This window comes from Nanorana parkeri, unplaced genomic scaffold (assembly GCF_000935625.1).
Source record: "Nanorana parkeri isolate BGI_ZX_2015 unplaced genomic scaffold, ASM93562v1 scaffold987, whole genome shotgun sequence".
In the NCBI taxonomy this organism is placed as follows: Eukaryota; Metazoa; Chordata; class Amphibia; order Anura; family Dicroglossidae; genus Nanorana; species Nanorana parkeri.
In genome coordinates, this window is record NW_017307255.1 from 574,270 (window position 1) to 591,680 (window position 17,411).

The 17,411-nt window shown below is 37.4% G+C and overlaps 1 protein-coding gene across 2 annotated transcripts in view; it reads left to right on the forward strand.

Moving 5' to 3' along the window:
- The window catches only part of PPIP5K1 (diphosphoinositol pentakisphosphate kinase 1), a 113,818-nt gene extending 104,702 nt beyond the window's left edge, over nucleotides 1–9,116 (forward strand). For both annotated transcript variants that reach the window (XM_018566915.1, XM_018566916.1), the window contains 3 exons: nucleotides 4,430–4,567; nucleotides 6,379–6,486; nucleotides 8,380–9,116. In XM_018566915.1, the coding sequence (XP_018422417.1) occupies nucleotides 4,430–4,567; nucleotides 6,379–6,486; nucleotides 8,380–8,855 (722 nt within the window). In that variant the 3' untranslated portion in view covers nucleotides 8,856–9,116. The remainder of the gene's footprint in view (nucleotides 1–4,429; nucleotides 4,568–6,378; nucleotides 6,487–8,379) is intronic.
- Nucleotides 9,117–17,411: the final 8,295 nt, after the last annotated feature.

Below are 17,411 nucleotides of genomic sequence, written 5' to 3' on the forward strand. Positions count from 1 at the left end.
CCGTATGTTCAAAGAGCATTCTTCCGGAAGTCTTGTAGTTTGTTCAGATGCAATTTTTCTTTCTAAAATAACATGGCAGCATGGTTTAGGTTTGCAAAGGCTTTCTCCTGGCAACCCTTCCAAACAAACTATACTTGTTTAGTCTTTTTCTAATTATACTGTCATGGCCTTTAACATTTAACATGCTACCTGAGGCCAGTAGAGTCTTGGGTTTTTTGCAATTTCTCTGAGCATTGCAGGGTCTAATATTTGGGTGAATTTGCTTAGACCCATTACTGGGAAGATTGGAATGGAATGTTTTCCACTTGTGAATAATCTTCCTCACTGTAGAATGATGGACGTTAAATTGTTTGGAAATGGCCTTATAACCCTTCCCAGATTGATGGGCAGCAACAATTGCTTCTCTAAGATCATTGCTGATGTCTTGCCTCCTTGGCATTGTGTTAACACACACCTGAATGCTTCAGACCAGCAAACTGCTAAAACTTAGGCTTTTAAGGTGCCCATACACCTTACAATTATCTGCAGATTTTCTGTGGTCAGATGGAAAAAGTGCAACAGATTGGCCCAGGTGGAGATGACTCCATCCACACAGTTAAGTGTAGATGGAGGAATCTGTTGCACCTTTTCCATCTGACCACAGAAAATCTGCAGATAATTGTAAGGTGTATGGCCAGCTTTATAGAGGTGGCCACACTTGCTGATGATCAATTAATCAAAGGCATTTGAATTGCAGCACCTGGCTGCTACTTAGCCTCTTAATTCCTATGTAAGCAGTAAGGGTGTACTTAGTTTTTCACACATGGCTTCTACATTTTGGCTTTACTGTATGTTTGTAAAATAATGACACCATGTAATATGTCATGTGATGTTCTTCTGAGGTTGAATTAACCCAATTTTTTTATTAAGATTTACTTAAGATAGTGGCATATGTATATGTTATGCCTCTTTTGAAGTAGTTGGGGCAGAGCTGCTAATCCCAGGAGCTAGGTCGCCAGTGCTCCTTAAACATTACAGCTGGCGCCTAACCTTTGAGGCTTCCTCTAGTTTTTGTCAATGGAGCTGGCTCCTGGATTGGACAGACTGATTCCTGAATTCCATATTAATATGTCCACCCATGAGTTAGAGTAATTGGCATATTTTTTTATCCTTTGTCATGTTTCTATTGCTGTATTTTAGGAGATTTCTCTCATTGTCAGGTCACCCATACAAGAAGTTAGAAAAATCACCCCAACAAGGGTACATACAGCAATATAAGCTTTACAGTGTTCTAACCCTTCCCTGCTCTATTCAAAAACCCAAAAAGCTGCTTTTTCACTTAAAGATGCATATTAAATTATCATTCCCTGCCAGCATGTCACCTGAGCCCATCAAAAGGCAGTGATCATCAAATGTTTGCGGGTATTTTCACGTTTAAATGTTAGTCATGTTGATGTTTTAGCTACAAATCTATACTACGCTATGTTTTTCTAGTAAATTTGCCAGGTTAGCACATTTGCAGGTTCTTCTAGTGAACATCTCTCTTTCCACCATAATAGGTAGACTATAGCCATTTGAACACAGCAAACATTTGGGGTTCTTGTTACCACAAATTGTCATTTTGTATATTACGATGTAAAAAGTAGCTTACTTAAATGCAATTTTACTCCTAAATCAACTGCCAAAAATATGTGCTACAAATGAGACATTTTTGGGAATAGAAAATCTGAAAAAGGTCTTTCTTGCGTCCATTCCACAATCCACATGTTGGATTCTAATGAATTATTTCATCTGGCTTTCATAACTTATCCAATAGAGATTCCATTCATTTTTCATAAACTTTTTTTGTTCTCATGTGTTCAAATAGAATTGTACTTGCTAGTGCTAGTGACAGACTATAGACTACAGTATATCAGTAGTCTGTCATTGAAATATAATTAAATGTACAGTATATAAACCAAAAGAGTTGCCAGACAGTATAAAGAGAAGTACAGCAATCCATGCCATCACATTTTCATTTAGTGTTATGTAATTATTATACTGGATTATCAGTAGATTCATTCTGATTGGTTGCTATAGAACTTTACTAATGCATAGTATGTCCTAAGATCTGTTATCAGTTGTAATTTCCTTCATGTAAATATTTAAAAATAATATAAACATACAGATTTTTTAAAATCTGATTAGGTTAAAAGCTTAGAAGCTATATGCACTGCTAAAAGCAGTTTATTTACTTAAATAATGTCATCATTATATGCTTCACTTTAAATACCATTCATTCAGACCAAACTCTGCCCTTAAGAAGCTTACAAGCTAAGGTCCCAGTCTCATATACACACAAACTAGAGCCAATTAGGCAGGAACCAATTGAACCATCAGCCTGTCTTTAGGAGAAACCCATGGAAGCACAGGGGAGAACTTGTAAACTCTATAGGTTTGGGTATAGTGTTTTGCTTCCTTTATTTGTTTATTTAGCCCTTTATTTACGTAATTTCTAAAAGCAGGACATGTGTATATAAATAGTTGCATTCCACATAAAGAAAGCTGCACTGTACTGGCTTGATATTTGTATGGCCCAGCTAGTCTTCCGTAGGTACAATGCAAACAAAATGGTGTTACTTTTAAAAAAATTTTGCTATGTAATTTAAAAACCTTACATACACAAGCTTTGGGTGTGGTAATGTTTGTGAAGGATAAGTACAGCCAATAAGTGCATAAAGAATACAGTATATCTTTTTGTTTTGTGTGATTTGTTCTGTCCTTAGCTTTCCTATTTTGAAAGGAGCAGGACTTGATCACCCACTTGGCCCTTCCTGCTGGATGGAAGCCCATCATAGATGGTATCCTCCACCCATATCCATAATTGTCATTGAGTAAACCTGGGCCTATATATCTCTATAGAGAATTCACTAGAGGAAGCTTAGGACACCTGTACTGAAAGAAGCATGGGTAGCTGTCATTGCTGTCTTATTTTAGAAAATGCCCATTATCCAGCTATTTCCACATTCATTAATTTCCCTGTTACTTACCTGAAACAATTAAATAAAGTCAGAATTAAGTCGCAAAACATGATGTTCCTGGTGGTTCCAGGACAGTAATTCAATTAATTTAGGGCTGTGGGGCAGCCAGAAAACTCACATTGTCGAATAAGTCTGCAATAGAAGCCTACATATCCCCACTTTTAAAAAAAAATATGTAGCACCCATGGATGGTCAAATACTGTACATATAAGCATGATTAGTTATGTGTTGTGTCGTGTGATATCTGCGGGTGTTTTATTCAGACAAAGAGCATGGTATGCAGCTAGCATCACACAACTAGCTTGACCAATTTTACACTTTTTGTGCTTACTCATAAGGTAACAATAGGATCTGGTAAGGTCTGAGGTTCCAGTGGAGTTGAGTGCATGTACAGCAGTATTGATAGCCAGATCTCCTTAACAGCAGCGAAGGTTAATCTGTGTGGTGTGTCTTTGAAAAATTACCCGTATATGATATAGCTATTGCTAAAAACAAATTAGCACAGGTATTTTATTATTAATTTGGAGGCACATATAGAATTACTATATATGTTTAACTCATTATGGGAGTGGGCTTGGTGGATGTTTTAGATTTGAATAAAGTTGAATTGTTTTTTGCTGTACAATTTTCTGCCTTTACGTAAGCTGCTTCTTTAATAATGAGTGCTGTGTCTTTCAGGGCAACAAAGGTAGCAGACCATTTGTATTTCTCTCTGTAGTATAACGGAATGTCTGTAATGGATGGTTTTGCTTGAGGTAGTTGTATGTCAGCCTTAACAAGGATCTTTAGTAAGCAGTGTTACAGTAGATGTTCAATGAGCATTCTATTCCTAGTGTCTAGGTTGGTGATGGAAATGGCATGGATATGTCAATGTCATGTGGGTGATGGTGCATGGCTTTGTCATGGTTAAGCTAAACTTGTATATTGTAAAGTGCTAAGGTAATACAAATCGCAATGAGGTGAGGGGATTTAATAATATTTTCCAGTACATAGTGTCTTTTTGTGTCTGATCCAGTAGTTGGTATGGAAAAGACAAAGAGGATTTCTATTAGCATGCAAGTCAATACCGCACTCTTGGTTAAATACACATGCCTTATATTTTCTTTGAGAATATATTTGTTTAAATAAGGTATGTTTGTTCCCTGGCGGGTGAACTTTAAACACAATAGCATACCTTAATAATGAACACTCTCAAGATATAATAAAAAAGAATTGAAATTGGAGGTACTGCAGGCATTAACCAGTCAACTCCAACTTTTTTTTTCTAATGAGGGTTATAAAGTAAAAAATCGGGCTTCTTTTTATTTTATAAACGCATTTTTTTTTCTGTTGGTATACATTCAAAGGCTGTCTAATTATGTGTTGAATCTCACCAGTATAGATGTTATGTTGGACTATACTAATATTTTAGTGTTTTCTGATTTTGACAGGTTTTGAGGGGTGTTCTATGGTCCCCACTATTTATCCTCTGGAGACTCTCCACAATTCTTTGTCTCTCCGACAAGTCAATGAATTCTTGTCTTCTGTATGTAAACAGTTTGCTGAAACCCATTCAAGAGGATCTTCAGGTACAGTAAAATTATTTATGACTTTACTATATTGATGGCTTGCTGTATAAAAAAACTGCACAGTGTTCCTTTGAAAGATCTCATGTCAGTCAGCTCCCTTTGTAGCCCAATTCCCTTTGTTCAGTCTTGTATGATTTAAAACTAAATTCCAAACGTATATAAAATACAAACTGTTATTGTATTCACTACAGAATCATAGGTATTTTAAATGCCACTGTGGTAATTATCTGAATCTGTTTTTATATCAGCCTCTTGTAATCCCCTGTGCAATAGATAGATTTGGGGTTTGGGGTACTCTAAGCCAATCTGCAGTTTGCCTATGTATAGATAGTAGACAAGCTGAGAGGTCGAGAGAGATTACATCATCAGTATACTTCTGCTCCTTCACTGTAAAGTCACATGCTAAGGTGTCACAGTGATGTAGGGGCATTTTTTCCTTCCAGTGAAACCACTGACGTAGGTGATTTCTTTATTTCCTGTGGTACAACCGACGCAGGGGATTTTTTTCTTTCCGTGACACAACTGACACGGGTGACACCAGTGATGCAGGGAGATTTTTTTTTTCTTTCCAGGAACACCACCAACAAAGGGGCAATTTTTCCTTCTAGTGACACCACCAATATAAGGGATTTTTTCTTTCCAGTGACACCACCCACACAGAGAATTTCTTTCCTGCCATTGACACCACAGACACTGGCATTTTTTCCTTCTAGTTAGACCACCAAAGCAGGGAATTTTTTCTTTCCAGCGACACCACCGACACAGGAGAATTTTTTACTTCTAGTTATGCCACCTGCTTAGGGGCATTTTTCCCTCCCTCCCATGCTGGGGTATTTCTTTCTTTGTCACTGTTAGCCCCATATGTTACTGCCGGACAGAATGTGCATTACACTCATATACAATATCTGAGGGGTCTGTATCTATTGACTCTGCAGACAGTTGGCGACTTCTGCGCACTGTGCGCTTCAGCATGCACTGACACCGCTCTGTCATTTTACGTGGCCTACCACTTCGTGGCCGAGTTGCTGCTGTTCCCAGTTGCTTCCACTTTGTTTTAATACCACTAACAGTTGACCGTGGAATATTTAGTAGCAAGGAAATTTCACGGATGGACTTATTGCACGGGTGGCAACCTATCACGGTACCACGCTTGAATTCACTGAGCTCCTGAGAGCGACCCATTCTTTCACAAATGTTTGTATAAGCGTCTGCATGCCTAGGTGCTTGATTTTATACAGCTGTGGCCATACACCTTACAATTATCTGCAGATTTTCTGTGGTCAGATGGAAAAAGTGCAACAGATTGGCCCAGGTGGAGATTACTCCATCCACACAATTTAGTGAAGGTGGAGGAATCTGTTGCACCTTTTCCATCTGACCACAGAAAATCTGCAGATAATTGTAAGTTGTATGGCCAGCTTTAGACTTCTTTATTAACAGGTGGTGGCAAATTAAGCTTGTGCTATGTATTTGATATTTGGAATTAAAAAGTCATATATTGATGTAATGCAGGAAAAATAAGGGAAAAATATTTGATTGCTGTGAAGTTTAAAAAAAATATAGCTTGCTGCAGATAAAAATAGGAACATCATTTTTCAGCATTTAAATGACAATGTTTTTTTTGCAACTTTTATGCTATATTTTACAACAATTTTTTCTTAAGGGTTTATCTCCAGCCAGAAACCTTTTTGACTCTACCAAAGAAAAAAGTGTTTCAATGTTTAATATTAATATGTCACGCTTCATATCCATCTATCTATATGGAGTGCCTTGTTTGTCAAAACTTAGTGTTGTTTATCCACTTTTATCAGCTGGATGTGACTCAAACCGCCACACACCTGGCGATGCTTACCTGCCCCACAGAATCCTCTCCTCTTCTTCACTTCCCCTGCGCCATCGTTCAGAAAGGCCACCCTGGTGTAAGTGCTTTGTATCTCCATTATGTCTACATGCACACAGTCTAAACTTAGACTTCATGTATACTATATTCAACCTTTTGGTTAATCAGTTTGCTGTTTTTAACAATTCTTGTTGTGTGACCATGTTTGATCTCAGAGTTAAAGTGCTTAAACTCTTAGAAATACTACACAACCATCAAAGCTGAGCAGAATATCCCCTATTTTTATACAGCATCACCAAAATATGGTTGTTGTAAATATATGACGATTGCAAATATTACTAGTGTGTCTGCATTCCACTATATTTAAACAAAATTGTATGACACATTACCAGTATCCTGCCATTTTCCTTAGTATGGTCTTCCTTTAAATATTTCCACCAACCTCAGCAGCTGAAACTACCCTTCCCTTTCTGTTTGCAGCATAGATTTACCACTCCCATTACCTCTCTGTCTGTTTACAGTTAGAATACCTTGCTTTCTGTCTCTGTTGCAATCCCACTTTAAAGCAGAACTTTTTGTTCATACACTAACTGTGACACATGAAATGTAATATGTATAGTTGAAGCCCACTTCTGTCATCTGTAAGATGCAGAGAATAGAGCCAGATGCTGGGATAATGTAACTCACACATGTACAGGAGTTGGATCACTAGTGGCTGAAGTTAAATAGACACTGTATCCACAAGAAAAGTAGAATAAAGGTGCCCATACACCTTACGATTATCGGACGAAACTCTTCGTCCGATGATCGAATAGTCGTACGATTTTCGTACGGCAGCCCCATCCTGCCCCGATGATCGCAAGAATCATTTAGCCGTAATTAACCAAAAGCACCTGGATGAAATGCGGTAATTGATTTGCCGTATTTTCGTTAGCGTACGACTTTTGCCGGACGGAAACGCCAGCAACCTTACGACAATCGTACGATCTAGCAAAGTTTTCAAACATGCTTGACCGTCAAAAGTCGTACGATTGTACAGTATTGTCGGTCGGACACTGCAATGCACACATACGATTATCGGACGTCGATCGCATACGATTATCGGACGATAATCGCAAGGTGTATGGGCACCTTTAGATGGTGTTGGGGAGTGGGGACCTAGCATTGCTGGGGCAGGGCAAAACCAGAAGTGTGCCATGTTGTGCAAGCATGCTGTGTATATTTGTACATTATGGTATATTTTGGTAAAAATGGAATTACCCTTTAAGTGCTTAGAACCCACCAAGTTGTTTGTTATCACCAAAAGTAAGCGTTTCATTCTTCTTAATTTCTTCATTGGTTTTGCTATTCTAAATTGTAATAATTAAAGTACGCCTGTCTTCTTGAAGAAAATGATATGCATTACGTTAGGAGGGGATGGTGAACAATATAGCTGTTTTATTTTTTTAGAACATATGCATTAATTCAGACTTTATACACCTGGTAAGACTTGTGTATTTTCTCTGTCCTCCTCCATTACAGATTTAAGTTTATTATTCATTAGGTACAAGTGCTCATTAGAGTTCACCGTAATGGAAGAGTTTGCAGGGCAAACTGCATATGCACTGAATCTATGCTGGGACTTGCTGGTTATCACTGTATTATGATATTGGTCATCTGATAAAGATTTAAATAATAAAAATAAATGTCTCCCACTGCCTGTTACTGTCAAGATTTAGAGAAATGCAGATGCAGCTACACGATGGAAAGAAAGGTAGCATGTTACTTGCTCAAATCAAGAATGTTTATTCTATGGCTGTACCCAATATCTTTTAGGCTCAGCTTCTGTAAATTGTGATTTAGTTTTTTTCCTAACGAAGAAGTTTTGTAGAGATAAATAAGCAAAGCCTTCTGACCACAACAGCCATGACTATAAAGTGTTGTTCATTCCTTTTAATTTGATATTGACAAGCTTTTCACTTGCCATTTGCAGACAGCAGTGGACCTTCTAGCACTGTGTCAAGTGCTGGTCCTTCATCTCCAACTTCTATAGATCTCTCATCACGTTTCAACTTTAGTGATAAGACTTCACTAACTGAGGCGCAGAGAAGAAAGTTGAATCTTGATGACAACCTTCAGCCAACACATATACAAGGTGAAGAGACTTCCAGTAGTCAGGAGGTATGCCACGACTTGCCTCCAGTAGAAGAACCATCGAGTCTTGACTCCACCTACCTAGCACAGCAGCCTCTGTGTGATGTGGCACCAACATCACAACCATGTATGGAAGGAGAAGTGATCATTGGCATAGAAGCACCAGGCAACCCCTCCTTGCCATTTCCACAATCAGGAAGTGAAACTACTGCAACAGAGAGCATCAATTTTGAAATTCAGACACATCAACAGTCAGTACTGGATGAACAAATGCTGATAGAATTATCTTTACATGGTCAAGAAACCTCATTGTAGACCATAGGTGAAATAATGAAAGGCTGAGCAGTTGTGGATGGATCCACTAACCACTTACAAACTCTCTGCCAGCATAAACACTGGTTTGTGCCCAAGATAACTGCCTGGGTATTTACACTGTAGTATTCAAAAGTTGAGTTCTATTCCACCAACATGTTAAACACAATTCTCCATCTGCATCAAAGCCTACTGAACATATTTATTCATGGATGGAGGATTATTTAATCATCACCATATATGGTTTACCACCCTTTATATAAACTTAAGATGCTCATTCTTAGGAATGATTGCACTCAAATATCAATAATGAGTTTGGTTTTGTACAGGTAATGAAATACTGGTGGTCAGTACATATGGGCAACCACTGCACATTGAGCCTTCCACAATTATGAATCCATACTGCTGTTTTGGATAATGTTACATATTTAAGATTAACAGAGTAGTTGTAAAACAAACCTTATTCAAAACATTTTCCATGTGGAAATTTGCCAGCCCACTTCATCTAAAGGGAATGTTTTTAAGATGTCGTCCTGTGAAAAGGTTTGATTTTTGTATTACTATTATTGAAGATCCAGTCAAAAAATATTCTTAATTTCAGAAAGAACTTTAACTCAAATCTCACTTGTCAGATATCTTGGGTAGAAATTGACATGCATATGGTAATTACATGAAGGCCAAGACAACCTTTGCAGCTGAATCCTGGTTCCATGGACACCCTTGTAGTGATGTGCAAGGATCTTCAACCACAGACTTCTTTTAATATATTGTTGGTGTTTTTAATGCACTAACATTTTTGAATTCTTCATCAATGTAATTTTTTGGACCCACCAGCACTAAAGAACTAAGATTCAGGATTAATATGTTTGATGACATCAGTGGATGTAGGTGCACATTTTTAAAATGACTGAATGCTGATGGTTCCTTGCAGATTCTTTACGGTTTTTGATTTTGCAGTAATGGTATTGTAAGCCTACCTAAGAAGTACAGTACTGATCTAGTTCCTATTCTACCATGAGCGTGGTGGACTGCGCTCATGTAGGCGATGATTTCTTAAACTGTTGGGTGCCATCTGGACCTCTTTATACTGCCATGGGGAGATTGTCACCACTGTTTTTATAACTCTTTTCTCTACAGGTGACACTGGTTTATTGACCAATAACCCTCCTGTTTTTTTCTGTGTTTACATCATACTCCATTAAGTGTACAACATAGTTTGCAGGGAAAACAAGAGGTTAGGTCATTTTAATCAATGGAATCTAGTGATGTTCATTCTGTTGCCCACTTACACTGCACTAAATAGACTGCAAATTTGTTTAAAATGAAAATACAGTCCTGCAACTAAAGAACCACTTGACATTTTCAAAGTTGGTGTCCCTCCAGCTAATGTTTTGGTAATTGTGTGTCCCTGCTGCTGATATTTTGTAACTGCGTTCTAATACAAATATACCATTGAACTAATCAACATAAGACAGACTACTGGCATTATACTAACCTTACCCACTGACCTCTCACATCATAGTCCAGTATAATTTCTGGTTGCTAGGAGAACCAGACCAGCAAGACTAATTGTTTTATTTGAAAAGCATTATGTGTTGTCTTGGAAAGAAAATATTTTATTCATTTGCACTTGTTCTTAACGGTACAGATTGTGCCAGAATGCTGTTGTTGAACATATTTGGGAAAGAAGGTATTTTCAACATTGGGCATATGCCTTTTCTTCTGCCTAGAAGACTGTATGTAGAATATACTACCATGGGTGTCCCTAGTTTGGACACTGCAAAAAACAAAAATGAAGCAGAAAAGAGCAGCTAATGCGTTATGTTTTGTATAACAAATAGACTTTACAGGGTGTATTTTAGTCCAGTAGGATACTTGAAGATAATACACAATGCAGTAAGGATATGATATTTGCTTGAATGTGATTCACTCAAAGGAAGAAAAAAGTTAAATGTAGGTGCCAAAAGGAAATAGAGTTTTATAGCAGATCCTTTCTTTTCTAGATATTTAAGAAACAACAAATAATCATTAGTATTTGGAAATATAAGCAGTGGAACTAAAGAATCATATATTCAAGAATGCGACAAAAGAGTAGATGAGTGTAGTGTCATGTAACTACATATTCCTTTTATACCAGGTTAAAGTCCTGGACAGATTTCTTTTTTTAGGTTGAGAAGAAAAAAGATTGTGTATATAGACCTTGGACACATGGTCTTTGTGACTGCTGCAGTATATGCAGACAATGGAATATGGTGTGTCCTGCTCTCACTACCAGTTTTTCCACAGATTTTATAAAACATATGGTTGCCTTTTCTAACTAAATCTCTATTTTCCACTTTTTTGGTTGGTTGGATGCTTGTGGAGAATTATAAAAGGGGATTGGGTACTGAGGGAATTTTTAGTGTTGATTGTATGATGCCACAAAGTTCTGTGGAAAATGGGGGATCAGGTGAAAAAAAAAACACATTTAACTGATTTTCTTTTTTACAATGAGAATACCTTCAAGTGTCACATTTATAATAATCAGAGGGAAATCCTTATGGTCAACAGAAGCTTTGTGAAGAACTTTAAGGGCTTGTTCACACCATCTGCAATGACTGGCATTTTTCTGCACTGGATCAATGCCGGCCAACATAAGGGCACACAGAAAACAATTATTTTTCGTGTACCCCATTTACACCACAAAGGAGTAGAGCAGTGCAGAAAAATGCTGCATTTTTTCACACCCACTGGACCTCACTTGATGTCTCCATCCATCTCGGCAACACAGCTCTGCTGGGGTGCAGACAAATCAATAAAATGTCACTTTGTGACCTTTCAATACATTTTTAAAAAGGTAAACTGTGCCCTGCATTGTAAAAACACAAGGCACAGCCCTTACAGAATGGACACCGCACCGCATGCTAAACTGGCTCGTTATAGCGTGCAGGTTTGCGTAAGCGAGCCCTAAATGAAAGCTGTCAGGAAAGAAATGTAGCCACTACTATTGCTGACTTGTTTGTGAATATGCAATCTCCAGGCTGTCAGCCTTATTCTTGCTTTGGTGAGTCACTGACCTGGAACAAGCATATGGCCACGGAAGTGTTGGGACATCGTCTAGTAGTGAAGGAAGGATCAGAGCCCCACATTTTCATGAACTGGTCACCAGTAGCTGCCTTTTATGTTTCTATCCTGAGAGTTCCTCTAAAGCTGTTGGCATGTGGTCATGGAGATGAATAGTCTTTTTACATTCTATTCACCTCAGATTACTTTACCAGTTAATCATAGTGCAGGTTTGTTAAACTGCTTAGAAAGGTATAGTGTAGCACAGAGAACAGCTATCTACTGCATTGCATTATGTTCTCATACTTGACTGTAAGGTCCCCTCCACACCATTTACAGGTAAAGGTGGCATGGGGTTCTAAAACAGTTTCTGAAGCACTAAAATGCATCCTTCCAGATAATTTTTTTGCTGAAGCATACTGACTTTTCTTACCGGAGAGCTAACCCTATGCTGTGAATATGTGACACAACAAATAATTTTCTTAAATGCTGTAATGCCATTTCCTTGTACTGCTGATTAATGCCTTGGTGTGAATGGGACCTTAAACAGGGCTACTGGTTTTGATTTACTGAAATATGGTTTTTAAATACAAATGTTCATATTTCTCCAGCATAAATCCTTACATTTCATGTTCCTTTTCCTTTTGCTGTGCTGTTATTTAAATGTAGTAAAGAAACATAGTCCAGTGTGACAAAATGAAAATAAATGTAAAAAACACATATGAATGTTTCATTAAACCAGAAGCCCTGAAATTAGGAAGGGGGGGGTAAAGGATTGTGGTGCAAAGTATTACAGCATTGGATGTGTAAAAGGAAGATGATATTTTTCAAATCTATTAAACATGTAATACAAATTCTATATTGTATACAAATATATATCTATGTAGAACAAGCAGCTGTCTAATTTAAATATTTATCGAAAATGTTTGGACCATGTACCACTGTGCTGAATACAGGATATTCATGTCTGCTGTTATTCTCTTGCTATCTCTCTCTCTTTGCATCAGCAATCAGTGGGCGGTTTATAGTTAAACCCCTAATTCTAACGGAGATTTGTCACTTTTTATTATATTACTGTTTCTAAATGGTGTTTCACTAGTGTATGTATAAGATTTACATATTTTATACGTCTCTATTCTTCCATTCTATTTATTTATTAACAGATTCCAAAAATATGAGGAAACCAGGTGAAATATAGAAATTGTAACTATCCGTTAACATGATATATCAAGTCATTCATATTCCTTAATATTAAGGACCCTCTCCAACTGTATTTGTGTTTACACTCTATATGCTCTACCGAAGCAGGTTTATACCTACAGCTGTGAATTTTTTTTTGAACCGGGCAAGTCAGGGTTTCCTGTAGTAGTAGACAGAGCTGGTCTCCCAGTTTTGTTATGGTTGTCTTAACTGCAAGTGTAGAAAGGCAAAAACAAGAAGAAAGGGTCCTCAGGTTTTCACTGTGTCAAATTATTAGGATCTGTGTCAAGAATTTAGCTAGGACCAAGAAATTTGCAATTGATGGAAAAACATTAAAGTAAGCTTGACTCAAGCCAAGCTATTTATACTAAGTAGGCTTTACTTATAGAAAAAAAACTGCATTTCATAATCTTCTGTAGAGCCAGAGACCGCTGAAGTTATTTAAACATCTCCTGTAAAAGTTGAGCTCAGCTTTGCACCTCCCACCTTCTAAATCTTCATTTTATTTCTTGTGGGTGCTGTAAAAAGAGTGTTGCCAGCTGAAACAAAAGTTAACAAACATTGTAAAGTACATTTATACTACTTACCTGTATTGCTTTCCTTGCAGCTGATCATTGCTCTCTTGCTAGAGCTATAGGCGCCAGTAGAATCTTCAGCTGCAGACATATCCAAGTGCATTGGATGCCTAGGCCCCCCTACTCCCCCTACTCCCCATGCTGTGGTTACTCTTTCCTGCTGCTACATCACCAGTGTGCCCCAGCAGCTCATGAAGTGCACGCTGGGGTCATGCAGGCATCCAACACAAAAGTGCTGAAGATTCTGGCGATGCTTCTGGCTATGCAAAAAAGCAAATATCAGCTGCAAGTAAGCAGTACTGGTTAGTAGTATATATGTACTTTAATATGCTGTATTTGTTTACTTTTTTAGGTTGTTATAGTAGCTCTTTAATGGATAATGTCATTGTTCCAAAGGTAGAAGGGGACAATTCTAAACTCCTTCTTTTAAAGCTTCATAACTTCAGCTGCCTTTATCAAGTAAACTTGTCACAAATTTGGGGATTTCAAACTAAGCCTATGATGAACAATTGCGCAATAAGAGGTTATGTTAAAGTTATCAATAGAGCCTATTGATGACTTTGAGCTATTCTTAGTTTGAATTCAACATATTTGTTACAAGTTTAATTTACAGATATTGCACTGGAAATAATTCTGCACATAGCTGTGGTAACATCTAATTACTGGTTTTTGATAGTTAAATTGTGTTTTAAATATGAGTGTTTCATAAAGAAAAATGTGCAAATGCATCAGCATTGCATGGCTTCTACTAAATTAACCTTCTACCAGTTACATACATCTACTTTATTTTCAGAGAATGGACATTTGTACTTTAAGCACAACTAAATCCACTACAAATCTGTGGAGCATTTGCCATAAAGAGCATGTATACACGGCATACTTGCACATTATGGCAGACTTATTCACAAGTTTGGCCTCCTCCAGCACTGACAGGTCCATCCTCCCCCTCGTAACTTGTACACTGCCATCTTTTCCTAGTCTTACAGGGTCTTCTCTCTTCTGCCATTGGATGAGCACTAATGGTGTAACTCCTCTGCATGTGCTCTGGAGTTGCAATGTCACAGAACCATTTTTCATTCTCCGCATCCTACAAATTGTTAACATACAGGTAAAGCTATTTTTTTACAGTTATTTTTAAAGATGGGCATTGGGCAGATATTTAAACAGTAGACTAATTCAGTTATTCTTAAAAAAATACATGTATTTTTAAATACAGTTAGCAGAAGTACCTGAATTTGTCTAGATTTCAGACAGGTAAATATGAAATATTGGTATTATTGGATATTCATATTTTGAGCCAACAAGTGGAGCTCAGGCTTCTTTTCTCCTTTTAAAGGACCTCAGTGTGTTTATCAAATAGGCCTGTTGTTTGTACAGCTGAATGGCTTATCAGCAGTGACTCTTACCTAAAAGGATGCCAAAGTCAACTTCTCAGTCAGACAAATTTTGGAAAGCAAGCATTTCTCCAAGGCCATCTCTTTAGCTAACCCATAGCACTCCATAGGGAATCCTTTGTCAGTTATAAAATATTTTATTTGTAAAAGAAAGATTGTGTATAAATATAAGTAAAACAGATAGAAAACAATAGTTTAAAATGTATAATCTTAAACTCAGTTCTATATTGGAAGTGATTCAAAACCATTATAGTTATCCTTTAACTACAGTAAAGAAAACTGTCCCCAATCTGGCCGTGCTGTCAGGCAGGAAGTGCAAATCTTGGGGCTGGGTGGATAAAATAATATACCTTGGGAGGTAAAGCAGATCCCATTTATGTAGTCGCAGCTGCTTGCTTGGAGTTCAACGTTAAGCATTTCTTTTTGTTTAATTAAACATTTCATGTAGATCTAAAAGCCATGGACAAATAAAAGGGAACTTGCTCAATTAAACAAAATGTTGTAAAGCATTGCAACCATTCGGTAGTCACTTTAAACTGAAACTACTACATTAAACTGAAATCTGGTTGATTGCTATGGGTACTAGATTTGCATTTGTTCATTGCCTGCAGTGCTATAATAACATAGACCTGTCAATACAATTCCCTATTCCCCTGTCTACCCCACTACCTGAAAAGGTGGCAGAATCCTTACAGCATCTCTCTTTGATGGATGAATAGCCTCTCCTCGATCGCACAGCCCCTGCTCAAAGTGGACCTTTACATCCTATCATTAAAAATGACATCAGCATGCAGCTCTGCATTCTGATATAACATCATATTACATTCATTAGTTGAACAAACATGTTTTTAATTTACTTACAGATAGAGTTCATCCACTTCCTGGTCCAGTTCTGGCACAAATGATGTAACGTGCATTGCTGGGAAATCTCATCTGTAATCTCATGAGATCTCAGGGATAGGCATTTTCCTCCCCTGAGATGATGTGCATGGTCACATGTCCTACTCACATGTGCCAGAGTTCCCAGAAGTAAAATGAGATATAGTAATCTGCCCTTAGTAAACATGGCCACTGTGAGAAGATGGGGAAGAAAAGAAAAATAAGGAATGCAAAAAATACAAAGCCTGCAATTATCTAGAAATATGTGTTTGAAGATTGTCATTATTAAACATTTCTAAAGGTTTATTTCTTATTTTAAAGTTTTGTGTGAAGTTCCTCTTTAAGGTCAGGATTACTTGTCAAAGTTTCTCACATCCAATAAAAATTTCCTTCTCATCCCCATACCAAACTAGAAGATAAAAGTGTATGTAAATAGGAATAACATAAGGCCTTACCCTGCACAAGTGAGCACATTTCCCATGTTGTCTCTGTATTTCCTGTTGATCCTGAGAGTCCCAGCAGCATTGTCCCCTGTTCCCACAGTGTATGCATGTCATAGCCCAGGCATTGTCAGCCTAAAGGGTTTACTGACGATGCTGGTCTTTGTCTAGGAATCAAGGTGAAAGTGACATGAAACCGCCATTGTGTACATACCCCATCCAATGCTGCACTGAATGTGAATTTAGCTAGAGTGGTGACCGTTAGTAAAACTGATTAAAAGAGGTACATAAAACTTAAAATAAAAGCTATTTAAAATGAATTTGTCAGCTTTGCCTGGGTGTCAGTGTAGTGCTTAGCATGCAGTACATTTACATAATTTTTGTATGCTAGCATTTGCATAGACTATAAGTAGAGAATCTGCTAGGTTACAATGGGCAACAAGAACAATTGAAAATGCATAAAGTACTCCCATCTACAATCACAAAATTATTAATAAATAATAGCTGCTGTGCTCTATCTAAAATGAGATATTCTATTATGTTAGTTCTAAAGGCGCATCCATATAATATAAACATAGCACTCAAAACAAAAAAAGTCTTAAGTGATAAAACATTTCCAATAAGTCATGTGTCTTAATTATTGGCGCCTTATTCTTGTGATAGTGAACCCAAAAACTTTAAATGTTTAAAAAATCCAAAAAAGTAATGTCAATGCCCACCAATTTCTCTGAATAACTCATGGCTATATAAAATAGGAATGTATTTTGTTGTATTCAAAAGAATACCATGCCATAACTAATAGCAACCACATGTGTTGTAGTGCCAGTTCATATATCAAAGAAACAAACATAAAATAAATATAATATCGGTTATCGTATAAAGTGAATTGAGTGCAGTCCAAACCTAAAAACTGCTGTAACCAGCAGTAGGAACATAAATTCTTCAGTGAAGATCCACTCATTTACACACACACACACACACACTTCCTTAACAGGGATGACTCACCAGATTGAAAAGGTCAGAGAGCAC